Genomic DNA, 12495 nt, shown 5'->3' on the forward strand with positions numbered 1-12495 from the left:
ATAGGGCTTTAAGTTCTTTGATAAGTTAAATGCCAGTAGGCAAGCCAGTACCATCAGGCCATGCTTCTGTTATTCAATTCATTTAGCTGCTCAGATAGACAAATGGCATCAGCCCAGCAGTTAATCATTTCTTCACGCTCTTGTGTTTTCCTTAGGGCAGGAGACAGTTCAGCCTTCATATTGATTTGGTTCAGTACTTTTCCTCATTGCTCTGGCACATCGTGGCTAATTATGCAGACAACTTGAATAATGTGAAGTGCTGGGGACTAAACTGCTTATGTTGACTCGTGCTCCAAACCTGACCACACTGGAAGTTCAAATATGGTCTCAGAAATACGTAGAAGATAGTTTAGCTGATCAGATAAATCATCTCCAGAGCCAGGATGTGTTTTGAATTTTGATGGTCTAGAATCAGAACAAAACCTCTTTATGAATTTACATTTAGGCAACACGAAAAGAGATCTCTTCCCACAGACTTGGAGTTCATGTGATGAATGATTTTTCCCTGCTACTACTGCCACCCAGTGAAACTGCACCATTACTGAAATGTGCTATTGCTCCCAGAAACCCTAACATTCTTTTTCAAATGTATGACTATACCAAGAAAACCCAAAAAATTATAGCTTTCCAATGCTCATTTGTTTTAGTTATGCCATTCTGGAACTAACAAACTATATACTATCAGACTTTAAATGCACACATCAGACAATTCAGAGCATGCGCAGATACAGATGGTTTAACCAAATTTAGTTTGGACGATAGAGAATGAATTCAGTAATTCTTAATAATATTGTAAACCTCTACATGTACATAATGTCTGATTGCACACAAAAACAAGAAATCAATTTATTTTTATGGATTGATGCTAACCTAATAGGTTTCCCCACTTTTTACAGTTACAGTCATATTGAAACATAGATGGAAATACGTCCTAGCATTTTTAGATGCTAAGGGTTAGACTATGACTACCTTAAGCATCTTCATAGTTATTTCTTCTAGGATGAAAACCACTGATTTCATGCCGTCTCTAGGCAATATCTTTGGACACTACTGAGAATAAATCATTCACAATCAAGTGCTACCAAAAATATCCCAAATTTAACAGTAGAAGTATTGTGACAGTTCAAAAAGCACAGAATATGCTCTCAAGCTGCTAACAGACCACGGAGTTTAAAGTTGCAGTAAGGAAGGAATCACTAAATACCCTATAGCAGTCATTTTCCTAAGAAGCCTGCTATGTGAACGCACTTGGAATCTTTTCTTTTAGGCTGTGCTGTGCAGTCTAGGGATAAAATGCCCCATGACCAAGCAACAACATTTTCATTGGTCTCTCCAAAGCTATTAGATCCTAATGCATTCCATCAGATTAAATATACAAAACATGAATTATACTCAGCTTTCCTTTCTTTTCACAACCAGTCACAGTCTTAAAGATGAATAAAACTGAATTCTTCCTTAGAAGACTCCTAATGAACTGGTTTTCTCTGCACTTGGGATGATCATATTTTAGTTTCAGTCCTTCTCTCTGTGCAAACACACTAGAAGCATTATAGCTTTATTTAGTTATGAGAGGTGCTTTTCAGCAGCTCCCCCAAAATGGCTCCTCATTGATGTTTTTAATAATCACTTTCATAACACTACCTGTATTGAACTGCTTCCTTATTAATGTACATGTTCCACAGCAATTACATTGCAATTTTCTCATGATTAATGTCAACTTGTTAGAAGGTGTTTCTGGAAGGCAATATTAATAGCAATGGTGGTGATTAAACTAAATTGAGGGTTAAATTAGGAAACACATTAATTATGAACTACCCATTATGGAGAGAAAAGATATTAACATACTGGAAAATGTAGAGCTGGGGCTCCAATAGGTAAGGCAAACATTTTTTTGCTGTTGATATTTTTCCAGTTATTTCTGCATAAGCCAGTAATGGTTGCAAGTTCCCCTGAATATAATACACACTTCTATTTCTGCTTATTAATGTTTCCACAGATAGTTTCTATTCTGCTATTATGCCATGCAAGAGCTATGGTCCAGTCTACCCGATATCCACCATGTCAATATCCAGCAGCAGCCATACTGATGTCACATTTTTCATTGATTCTACTTAAAATAGCTACAGTCAATGCTTTAACCACATGCCATTGGGAGAACACATTTATGTGCCAACTAGGGAAGAATTCCTGAAAGCTTTACATAAGGAAAAAAAGAAAAAAAAGAAGTAGAAATAAGCTCAAGCGTTCCACAGAGGGAGATAGGAATGAGCATGTAATTGCTAAAAATAAACAATTAGGAGTGAAATAGCTACGATTATGCCAGTGTAGCCAAATCAATGAGAAAGAAACAAGAAGCAGTTTTGAAATACTCGTATTTCGTATCTCATATGCAATTTCTGACTGTACCTTGAAACATAGACAGCTAAACTTCATGTGCATATGAATTAGAGTCAGAATCAAGAAACAGAATTTAGATTACCTACATTTCACTCCCGTGCTCTATATACTGGCTCGGTTTCTAACAGAGTGGAGGTATAATTAACTCAGATCTTACTTGTGCAAAACGTTGAGCATTTCGGTTTACTGTGAAGCGATAAGTTGTGTTTGGAAACTGAATGCTGACAGGAAGTATGGAGACATTGAAATGAAGCATCACTGATCTTTCTGGGCCATTAAATTCTGTGTCGTTCACCAAAACATCCAACTGGAAGGAACGATGCTCTGTGACTGAAATACTTTTATTCAGTACCAGTTCTGCAAGAGAAAAGATCAGTCTGTTACAGACTCACATTATTTCAGAATGTGTTTTTTGATATTGTACTTCCTTCCCCAAATTAAAAACATCAAAGCTATTGCTAATAGGAAACAAAAGCAGGTAGAAATATGCTACTATGGATTTATGCTCTGTGCTACTCAAGAGGTTTGAAGAGGTATGATGAGGTGATCTTCCCTTCAGACCCTGCTGAAAAGCCTATGATCACAACCTCTTGCTTCTCTGTACTATGAACTTTGTCCTATATTTTCTCTATCACAGAGATGCATCATTTTTTTTCAGCACAGGTTTAAAGCTCGCTGTTTTGCTTAACTTAAAATCCCTCAGCTTTCTTTGGCTTAATATTTACAAAATGCTTGGAAGAGTTAAAATAGCAGTTGTCAAGTAACTTTTTTATTCAAAGAAAGAGATCTTACTGTATTCATGTTGAGTTCCCCTCACTTGGCTGCCATTTGGGCTAAAGTGGATTTCTTCAAAAATGTGCTCCACCCGAAATGTTTCATTTATCCATGGATCGTCAGTAATTATTGTTCCTGTGTATTTCTTTCTGCTGCTTTCAAGGGGATAAATGGGTGTGGTGTCTGCATCATACACAGTTAGCGTTGCAAGGACAGTTCCCTGGAAGGAAATCAGAAATGACATGCTGAATGATCTTGAAGTTTTCTTCCTTTGACATACATTTAGGAGATTAAAATTGGTCATATAAAACCTTACAACTTTCACTCAGGTTCATTCTTACATTCAAATCCATTTTAAGCTTCAGGATACCACTATTTCTAACTTTTATGTCGTTCTTCTTCCAGGAAATACATAGAAACATTTTATTACAGCAGGTTAGTATTCATAGCTACTTCCAGAGCTCAAGGAGGGACACCATATCTGGTCTCAGTGTTAGTTTTTTTGATACAGCAATCTCCACTTAATCCAGTTCAAAGATAGGCTTTAGGGTGAATTAGTGAGGAGCACTAATTCAAGCTTCAAGATGCACTGTTTCCAGCTTGTGCAACTAGGAGTACTCAATCCATTTGCTCTTTTTTTTTTTTTTTTTTTTTAAATTAACTAATGAAAGATCTTTCCAAACAAATATTTTAGGATGCAGAGAATGGCAACCTTCCTGGAAAAAAAAAAAAAAAAAAGGCACAAACACAACCAACAAACAAATAACTGTAAGTGACACCTTGGCAATCTTCTTTTCAACTAGATTTTGCTTTGATCATTACAGCTAGAGAGGGAGAGAGTATCAGGTAATGCAAGGGCTCTGGCTTGTGCATCAACTCCAGTACTTCACCGCTCCTAGTCTTATAAGCATGTGGCAATAAAATTGATGAGAACATGTGCTATAGACATCAGTCCCAGAGAATCCTTAACTGCTCACGTAGAGGTAAGAAAGTGTTAGATGGCTCAAAGGAAAGACAGCAGACACCAAGGTAATGGTGAAAAATACACTGCCATATAATTATTTTAGTCTGCATCTAAAATACAATTTATTATTTTTATAATATATATATAATAATATATATTATTATATTATTATTATATGCCAAACATTTGAGGTAGGAAGTGAGTTCACATATACATCTGTGTTTATAAATAAATTTCAAGAATAGTATGTCATATTTAATTTAATATTTAATCAATGTCATTCTACAGTACTACTTACAGAGCAGACAAATAATACATGCAATTAAAAGACAAGGAAATAAAGTCACACTCATCAAACTTAGTACCTGAAATGACAGAAATGGCATTAGTTGTCTGTCTTCTGTTTAATCTGCTAGATTGTATTTTCTACCTGGACATCAAATCCACATAGCTTTTAATACTTTTATTAGCAATTCTGTTGCTCAAGGCTTATTTAATTAATAGAAAACATTGAAAGTTTCTGAATATAATGTTTTTTTTCCACTGCAAATTGACAGTGAAAAGTATATTCTGAACACTTTTTGGGCATATAATTTCAGAGATACTATACTACTTTCTAAAACAGTTTAATGATAATTTCCCTTTTTCTCATCCAGAGAGAAGTGATACTCACAAATCTTAAAGTTCTCAAAAGCAAACAGGAGTTGCTTTATGACCGGACAAACGTCATACATTCATGGGCATCTTGTAAGTGCTTGTTCTAGTCTGGAGGTGGCAGCAAACTCCTAAAATCATTCTTTTCTCTTTCAAACTTAACTATGAGCAAAACATACTCTGAATGGAAATCTGACTGCAAAACAAGGCTGCCGTTATGGATTAAAAATCCTCTCATGAAATATGCATCATTTAGGCCCATAAAGAAGTTTCTTATATATACCACTGCCCAATTAGGTAGGAAGAGCCAAAGAGCCCACTTGTACACTTCTCTACTGAAGCAATGGGTATACATGTGCAGGAGGCACTCAGGAAGACATTCAGGGGTTCAGACCTCATGAACGATCACCTTGGCACAGTTAAGAATAAATAGGAGGAGGGCATTAAACCAACATCCTTGATGTTAGTGACCCTGCCTACAATCACTGCGCTCCTGATTTCAGGGACCAAATAAAGGAGAACATTACCTCTTTTCTGTTGAACTCCACGACAGCATCTGCAGTGTCAGTGCCGTTGGGAAGGAAGGGAGGAGAGTCATCTTCATCTAACACATTGATGAGGAAGGGCACCTCAACCTCCATTTCCCTGAAGCCTTCTCTCACGGTGCATTTGGCGATCAGCTCGTATCTCTCTCTCTCCTCTCGATCTAGGCGCTGTGTTACACTCACACCGGTGCTGTTCTCATTGTACCGAAAAGGCAGGCCTTCGGCTGGAAAACATGGCCACAATGTAAATAGGGACAATCACTGCCCATTACAGAATTCTGATACTTTTCTTCTTTAATATTCTTTTGCAGTAACTCCATTTACACATCAGGACCGCCTAACAAAAGGCAGACCAGGAAGTGAAATAGAAAAACAAGTTGTGGAGCTGTATTAGGGTAGGCAGAAAACGTGGAAGTTCCTGCTGTCTAGATGAAGCACAATTTAAAGCTCAGAATATCCACAATCTTCTCTTCCCAGGTACAAACTTCTAAAACCCATCTTTCCCTTAGGAAGGAGACAGTCCTCCTTCCCGTCCTTTCTGTATAATTCAAAGGCAAAATATTCAGGCTCGGATCACATTTGAAACGGAATTTCCTTCAGACAATCAATCTAGAGGATCTACTACAGAAGAGATCTTAACAGTGCAGTTGTTTACATCTATTTCTGGGTCCCAAGTGAATCAGTTCCAGTTTTACCTGCCAACAGTTTGTAGGTAATGCTGAGATTCTGACACAGATGATGAACTGAGGGTAGCTGGAGCTGATGAAATGTACCAGGAGGTTTATTCTCCTTGATGTGAAATGAGAGATCCATTTCTGTGAAGCAAAGCTGCCTTGCTGTCATTGAACTGCAAGCCGGTGCAGTAGCATTGATCAAAGAGAGGACAACTGTGGTACGAGTAGCAGAGTCACATTCCTTCTCTTGGAAAGGGTGGGACGAGAGGAAGACATACAGCATCACCTTTGATAATGGCATCCAGTTTCCTACAGCTTCAGAAAGAACACACCAGACAAAATGTTTTATGGAAAACAATCTATTTCTCATACACTTTTGTGCTCTAGTTCATTATTTCACAAACACCTGCATAGTTCTGTTAGATAACAACAATTCTTGAATATATCATTTGCTGGTTGGAAGACCTTAAATCTTAAACCTAGAAATCCCAGAAAGCTAAAAACTCATAGGTATCATACCACAAGTTTTAAGTTACAGAACCTCACTAAATGATACCAATGTTTTGCATGCAAGACACTAGCATATACAAGTCACTGCTAGGAATCAGCTTTTTGACTGTTTTTTGTTGTTGTAGTTTTAAGGGACTAGAGCATAGTAGGGTTGCAGTGGGGAGAAAGAGAACAAAGTAGTAACAAATAGACCCAAAACTTTTGTCATTAAAATCACAGCGTTGTGACAGTTTACCAGTTGAAGGTGTGGGCTAAATTGTTTGGAGCACAATCTGCTTCATCATTCTGAAATATAAAGAGCCGGCCAAAAGATAACAGAGACATTTAAATCAACTTGTGGCATCTGCTAATACACCCTCAAGACTCAATTATTTTGATTAGCAGCATTTGACTACAGACAAAATGATAGCATCTCTGTGACAGATCTAATTCACTTGGAAAGGCTCCATAGGTCACTGCGATATGAAAAAAACAAGAAGCCCCAAGACTTTCAAGTCGTGGATAGCTGCTCTTCCCTTGCCCAGTTAGAAATGGGAATCTGATATTTATGAGCATCAAAAATGCAGAGAATAAGGATGAGATACTAAGCAGTAAACACATGAAGCAGTAAGTGCCTGAAATTGAACATTTAAACATCAAGGCACCTCAGTCAAAGAGTAGTGCTGTAGTGCTGATATATGGCTCTCCAACTCATCACTTACTACAGGCTCACCAACAGCAGCATTTTTGCAACTGATCACAGCAGTATGCCATTAGCATCTCATTCATTTCCTTCTCCATCATCAAATGATAATTTCCTCATGGATCAAAATCACCAAGACCACTTTATTGATGGAGATAACTCATTTCAGTAGCTGAAAAGTAAGCTTCCTTAACAAAGCCAAATCTCTTTGAGAGAGGTACACAACCGCTTCTTCCAAGAACCGCTGGTGTTACTTGCAAATCCGTATGAATCCACATTGCCAGAGTTTGAGGCCTGTTTATGTGAGAGTTTGAAGTAATCTAACTGCATCTGTGTAGTCACAAAGCATCCAATATTGACACTGCGCAATTGGCTCAGTTTGCATCAGTAGATGAATAAACTGCAAATCTTAATGTCATAGTGAGAGTAATTGAATCTGTCTCAGATTAACATTTGCTTCAGCATGCATCTCCTTGAATCTGCTGCAGGTTTTGTTGGGTCTGGTTCTTCATTTTAAAATAGTAGGTGTTGGGTGTTTGTTTTTTTTTCCCAAATTCAGTGCTTATGCAGATGGACAAATCTCATGATCTGAAGATACTCTAAGAACAGAAATTTCCACTAGAAAAGCTTCTTGTACTTACACAGCATGTTAAAGTCTTCTCTATCTAGGCTCTTGCTGAGGTAGAGAAGTCCCATTTTTTCTCTGATTTGAAACCAGTGATTTTCATGGGATCTTGCTCGAGAAATGATGAGATTCTGGCACAGATGAAAGTGGGCTGATTCTCCATGGGAATCCCTCAAGGCGTGGATGCGCAGGAGAGGTGTACCTGCTGGTTGGTCAATGTAGACATTCTCTGAGTACTCCTTTCTGGGAAAGTACAGACCAAAGGAAGCTGCAAAAGAAGGCACATAGCAGGAGAGTTCATCCCAGTTCAAAAAATTTTTGCACTGACATTTTCTTAAGAGACACACTTCCAAAGAACCGAAGGCTTCATTTTGTAAGGATTAAGGAAGCAATAAAAGTGATGAGAAAAATGCAGATCATCATCTGGCATAAATCAGTATAGTTTTGCTTCTCTCAAGCCAGGGACATAGCCACCAAAGACCTGGCCCATAGTTTATACTGAAGATGCACAATCATCTATTTTTTGAAAGTAAAACTGCTCTGCTATAAGCATGGCCCAGTTCAAGCTGAACACTTAACAAACCTCTGCTTGCCAGGTTTTACTGAAGTCCACACCTGAAGCTCTCAGGTCTTCTTCCTTTATTTCACAGATAACGTTCAGACAGGGGAAAAGTTTTTGATGAAATCACACAGTTTAGAAATGAAAATGTTTTTTGCTGACAGAAAACAGAGAAATTTATCAGTTTTCTCAAACTTATCCTTGAATAATAAAACCTTCCTTACATAGAACTTTCTGAGCAAGACAACATAATACTTTCTGAACAGAAAATGGGAGTTGTTTAAAGAAAACTTATATGAAAGTAATAGAAATGCTGTAAATACCAGAGTGAAAAGCTCAGAACTGACTTATTTGAAGCGGTGAAGGAAATAGACAGCTATTTTTAAAACAGTGAATAGAACTGACTGGTTCTTCTCCAGTTTTTTTCCTCTATCACATTTATAGGCATTTGCATTTAGTAGGTCTCAGCTGAACCTTGACGTCTGTTTTTTTGCAGACAATCTCATTTCACCCAATACTTTGCAGTGACCTTTCTGCCCTTTTCCTTTGCCTCCCTTCCAACTCCTTGCGAAGTTGATCACAGTAGAAAGGCTGATACACATGGAGATAACAGCCATTAAAAAATAAGCATTAAAATCACGGTGCAAAAAGATCGATTGAGTTGTCAGGAATACTGAGTAGCCTGACAGAGCTCTGGATTGCAAAATGGCCATTAAACAGAACGACGCCTCCAAATTTACAAAAGTGCTTTTCATTTGAAGATAAGTAAGGTTTGGGTGGGATTTTTAGAATCATGAGAGTCAGGCTAACATCTGTATCCACTTCAGCTGGCTGAAAGAGACTAACATCTTGTTTGGGTGTGCAGGCAAACTGAGGTTAGAATGAATTGCAAAGACATCCCACCTGTAATGTATTGGAACAGTGATACTGGCATGCACCAAAGTACTGTCACACTGTCCTCCACACTGTCCTCCATCTGCACTGACAGCCTGTGGTTGCTCCTATGCAACAGAACACTTGCAGAGCATTTTGCAGAGTTTTTTTTATTGTATAATCTGATTTGATAAGGAGTAAGACATATAAAAGACTCATACATCTGCTGAACAAATCATTTCCATATGATACAAACACAGGACTATTTTAGCTAAAAGCAAGTCAAGCAGAAATGAAACTGATGGTAGCACAGCAATAACAATGTGGATATAAAGCCAAAACATCTTCAAAATACCACAGGATGTGTTGTTCATTTTACATTATTATTAGACTCTTACGCTATTTTACTGAATCGAGAGGATTACAAACAAACTGTAAATGAGAGACCTCTTATTTCCTTTGGAAACACCACAGAAACTACTGTACCTTGCAGTGCTTCATGACATCATTAGTATCCCTGGATGCAATTATATCTATGTGATTTACAGGACCCTATTACTTGTTCTACAGATGCTTTGCAGTACATGAATAAAGTAGTAAAACAATGCAATAGGTGAATTTGCTCCAGAGTAATTAATTCAAAAGCAAGCCAACCAAATCCTTTCTCGGAGTTCTAGAAAAGCAATTTAAGCAGTGGCTCCTGAAGCCCCTTATTGAGAAGAAAACAACTACTTCTGACTCTGGACCCATTACCACCTTTTAGCATTAGACTCCTGAGCGCTCTTAATGCATCTCAGATCTTTTTGCAGCCCTGCTGCCTGCCTCTTTTTGGAACTGCAGGAAAGGACGGGGAATCCACACCACACCACCAGGATTCCTAACAAACAGGTCCATTAATGAAAGGTATGAGGTGATATCCAAAGGGAAGACCCAGCCCCAATGCAAATGAATAGATTTCCTTCAGGTATTTTCTATAAGATTGTGATTCTAGAATTGTAAAAACTTCCTCACGAGAAGTTCAGAAATTCATGGCTATTCATTGCTCAATGAAAATAAATTAATAAATAAATAGATTGAACTCAGTGACATGTGCAAGTGAGGTTTATACAAAAGGATGGAGGAATATTTATTTATTTCTAAGACTGAGGTGAAAGGCTATAATGTGAGGAAGGATGAAGGGGACACATCCTGTGGCTTTAGTGGATATTAAACATTTTTATGTTTCACTCAGAAAACAAGTACTTCAAATCAAAACTCTTTACGTCAATGCAGAAAGTTAGATGGTTTTAAGAAAATAGAAGGATAAATTTGACTTAGCCATGTTATTGCAACAAGATTCATCCCATGCTGCTGATGTTGAAATTACTGGGATTTTGTAAAGTGCTTTGTGTCACTCTTTAATCTCATTTCAAGCACTGGAAGGGATGAAAAGTATGCAACAGACTGCCCAAGTAGAAACCACACTCTGTGTGTCAATCTTTGGAGTGTGATTTTGAAGGAGACCTTTGAAGTAGAAACGTAGCACCCACTTCTCTGAATCATGTTCATTCCTTTAAGCCCTAGTAAGTTAAAACCAGATTCAATAAACTTGCCATCTGGCAGGTACACTGCAGGAAAAAGAGATTCTAATCTTGGTCAAAGTGCCTTATGTCCTGACAAAAATCGATTTCCAAGAATTTGTGCAAGATTCCTATGGAAACCAGATGGAGCTTTTATTGAATATGTCACTTAAATAAGGGGTAGCTCCAATGGTTACAGTCAAAACTGATGGTTCAAGTGCTTTTGGTTAGGAGTTAGAAGCAGAGAAACATTTCAAGTCATAACCTCGAAATCCACCATCAGAACCTTTTGCTTTGTGGCATACTTGAGTACATTACTGTGGATAGGAGAGATGAAGAGACAGAGAGAGAGGGAATTATTGGAATATTTTGGCATCTCTGAAGTTTTTTATTATTATTATTATTTTAAAGAGAATGCTTCACCTCGCCTCGATTCTGCAATCAGCACAGAAAACACTGCAAACTCTGATGGATGAGCAATATAACATGATAATAGCGTATCAGTAACATGCAGATTGGAAAAGTGATCACGCTGAAGCGGATGTAATGCTACTGACTAATAGCTCCTACAGGAAATAGATACAGTCAGGACAGCATTTTTCCAGCTCAAGGAGAGAAAGCAGATAAAAATGAGAGTGGAGAAATGAGATTATACATAGTCTGAAGCCTTGATGTAAACAGCTTTTGAAAGAAGGCAATTTTTCAGCTGGCTTTTTTTTCTTTCTTTTTTTTTTTTTTCAAATGCGAATTAAGAGGTGAATGATGCATTTTTTGAAACAAATTGATGTTTTGAAAAAAACTTGTTGTAGAAAGTTTGCATGTTTTTTATTTTTCATGCTTGCCACTGAATACTTCGGTAGCATAGGCGGACTACTCTTGGTGGAAACTATGAAAACAGAGTGAAAACTGAGTATAGCAATGTTACCTATGTTCTTACTATCAACTGTGAGGCAGAAAACATAATTTGGCTTTTCAGTCACTAAGTGAAGTGGCATCAAACTTTTTATTACTAAACTGGAGAGGTTCAGCATGAAAATCTGTCTCCCGGGACATCTGCAGCTTTCAGGGTAAGACTTTGAATAGCATGAGTTGAAGTGAATTATCCTAGGCACAAAGATTGCTCTGGGAAAGAATCACAGAATCACAGAATCACCCGGGTTGGAAGGGACCTCAAGGATCAGGTAGTTCCAACCCCCCTGCCTAGCAGGGACACCAAACATCCACATTTAGACCAGGTTGCCCAGGACCCCGTCCAACCTGGCCTTGAACACGTCCAAGGACGGGGCATCCACAACCTCCCTGGGCAGCCCGTTCCAGGGCCTAACCACTCTCCTTGTAAAGAATATGCTTAGACAACTGCAAAAGCATCCCAAGTGCACATGGATCATCTGCAGAGTCTCAGTGTGGCTACTGCTCAGGGCCAAGAGGCAACTCACAGCATCCTAATCAAAGAGACGCTGATGCTTTATGGTGATGCTACAACCTCATGGCTAAAGCCACAGGGAGAGTGAAAGCTGCACACTGGCTCAAATTCAAGGCCTGAATTTGAGGCAGAGGGTTTAGCTAAATAAGCAGGTGTTTTAAACAGCTCATAGTGAAGCTTCAGAGTGTAAATGGCTGCTATTTTGTTAAAGTTACACCTTGCAACTCATCAAAAGCCCCGTCTTAAGTGAAAAAGT

The 12495-nt window shown here is 38.2% G+C and overlaps 1 protein-coding gene across 3 annotated transcripts in view; it reads right to left on the reverse strand.

Annotated features, from left to right (window-relative positions):
* RET (ret proto-oncogene) overlaps nucleotides 1-12495 on the reverse strand; it is a 93984-nt gene that overhangs the window by 29690 nt on the left and 51799 nt on the right. For all 3 annotated transcript variants that reach the window (XM_052677561.1, XM_052677560.1, XM_052677563.1), the window contains 5 exons: nucleotides 7842-8093; nucleotides 6030-6323; nucleotides 5317-5558; nucleotides 3190-3391; nucleotides 2555-2754 (listed from right to left, as the gene is read on the reverse strand). In XM_052677561.1, coding sequence (XP_052533521.1) covers nucleotides 2555-2754; nucleotides 3190-3391; nucleotides 5317-5558; nucleotides 6030-6323; nucleotides 7842-8093 — 1190 coding nt within the window. The remainder of the gene's footprint in view (nucleotides 1-2554; nucleotides 2755-3189; nucleotides 3392-5316; nucleotides 5559-6029; nucleotides 6324-7841; nucleotides 8094-12495) is intronic.

The sequence above is a fragment of the Tympanuchus pallidicinctus genome, unplaced genomic scaffold, assembly GCF_026119805.1.
Source record: "Tympanuchus pallidicinctus isolate F22 unplaced genomic scaffold, pur_lepc_1.0 scaffold16, whole genome shotgun sequence".
Taxonomy (NCBI): Eukaryota; Metazoa; Chordata; class Aves; order Galliformes; family Phasianidae; genus Tympanuchus; species Tympanuchus pallidicinctus.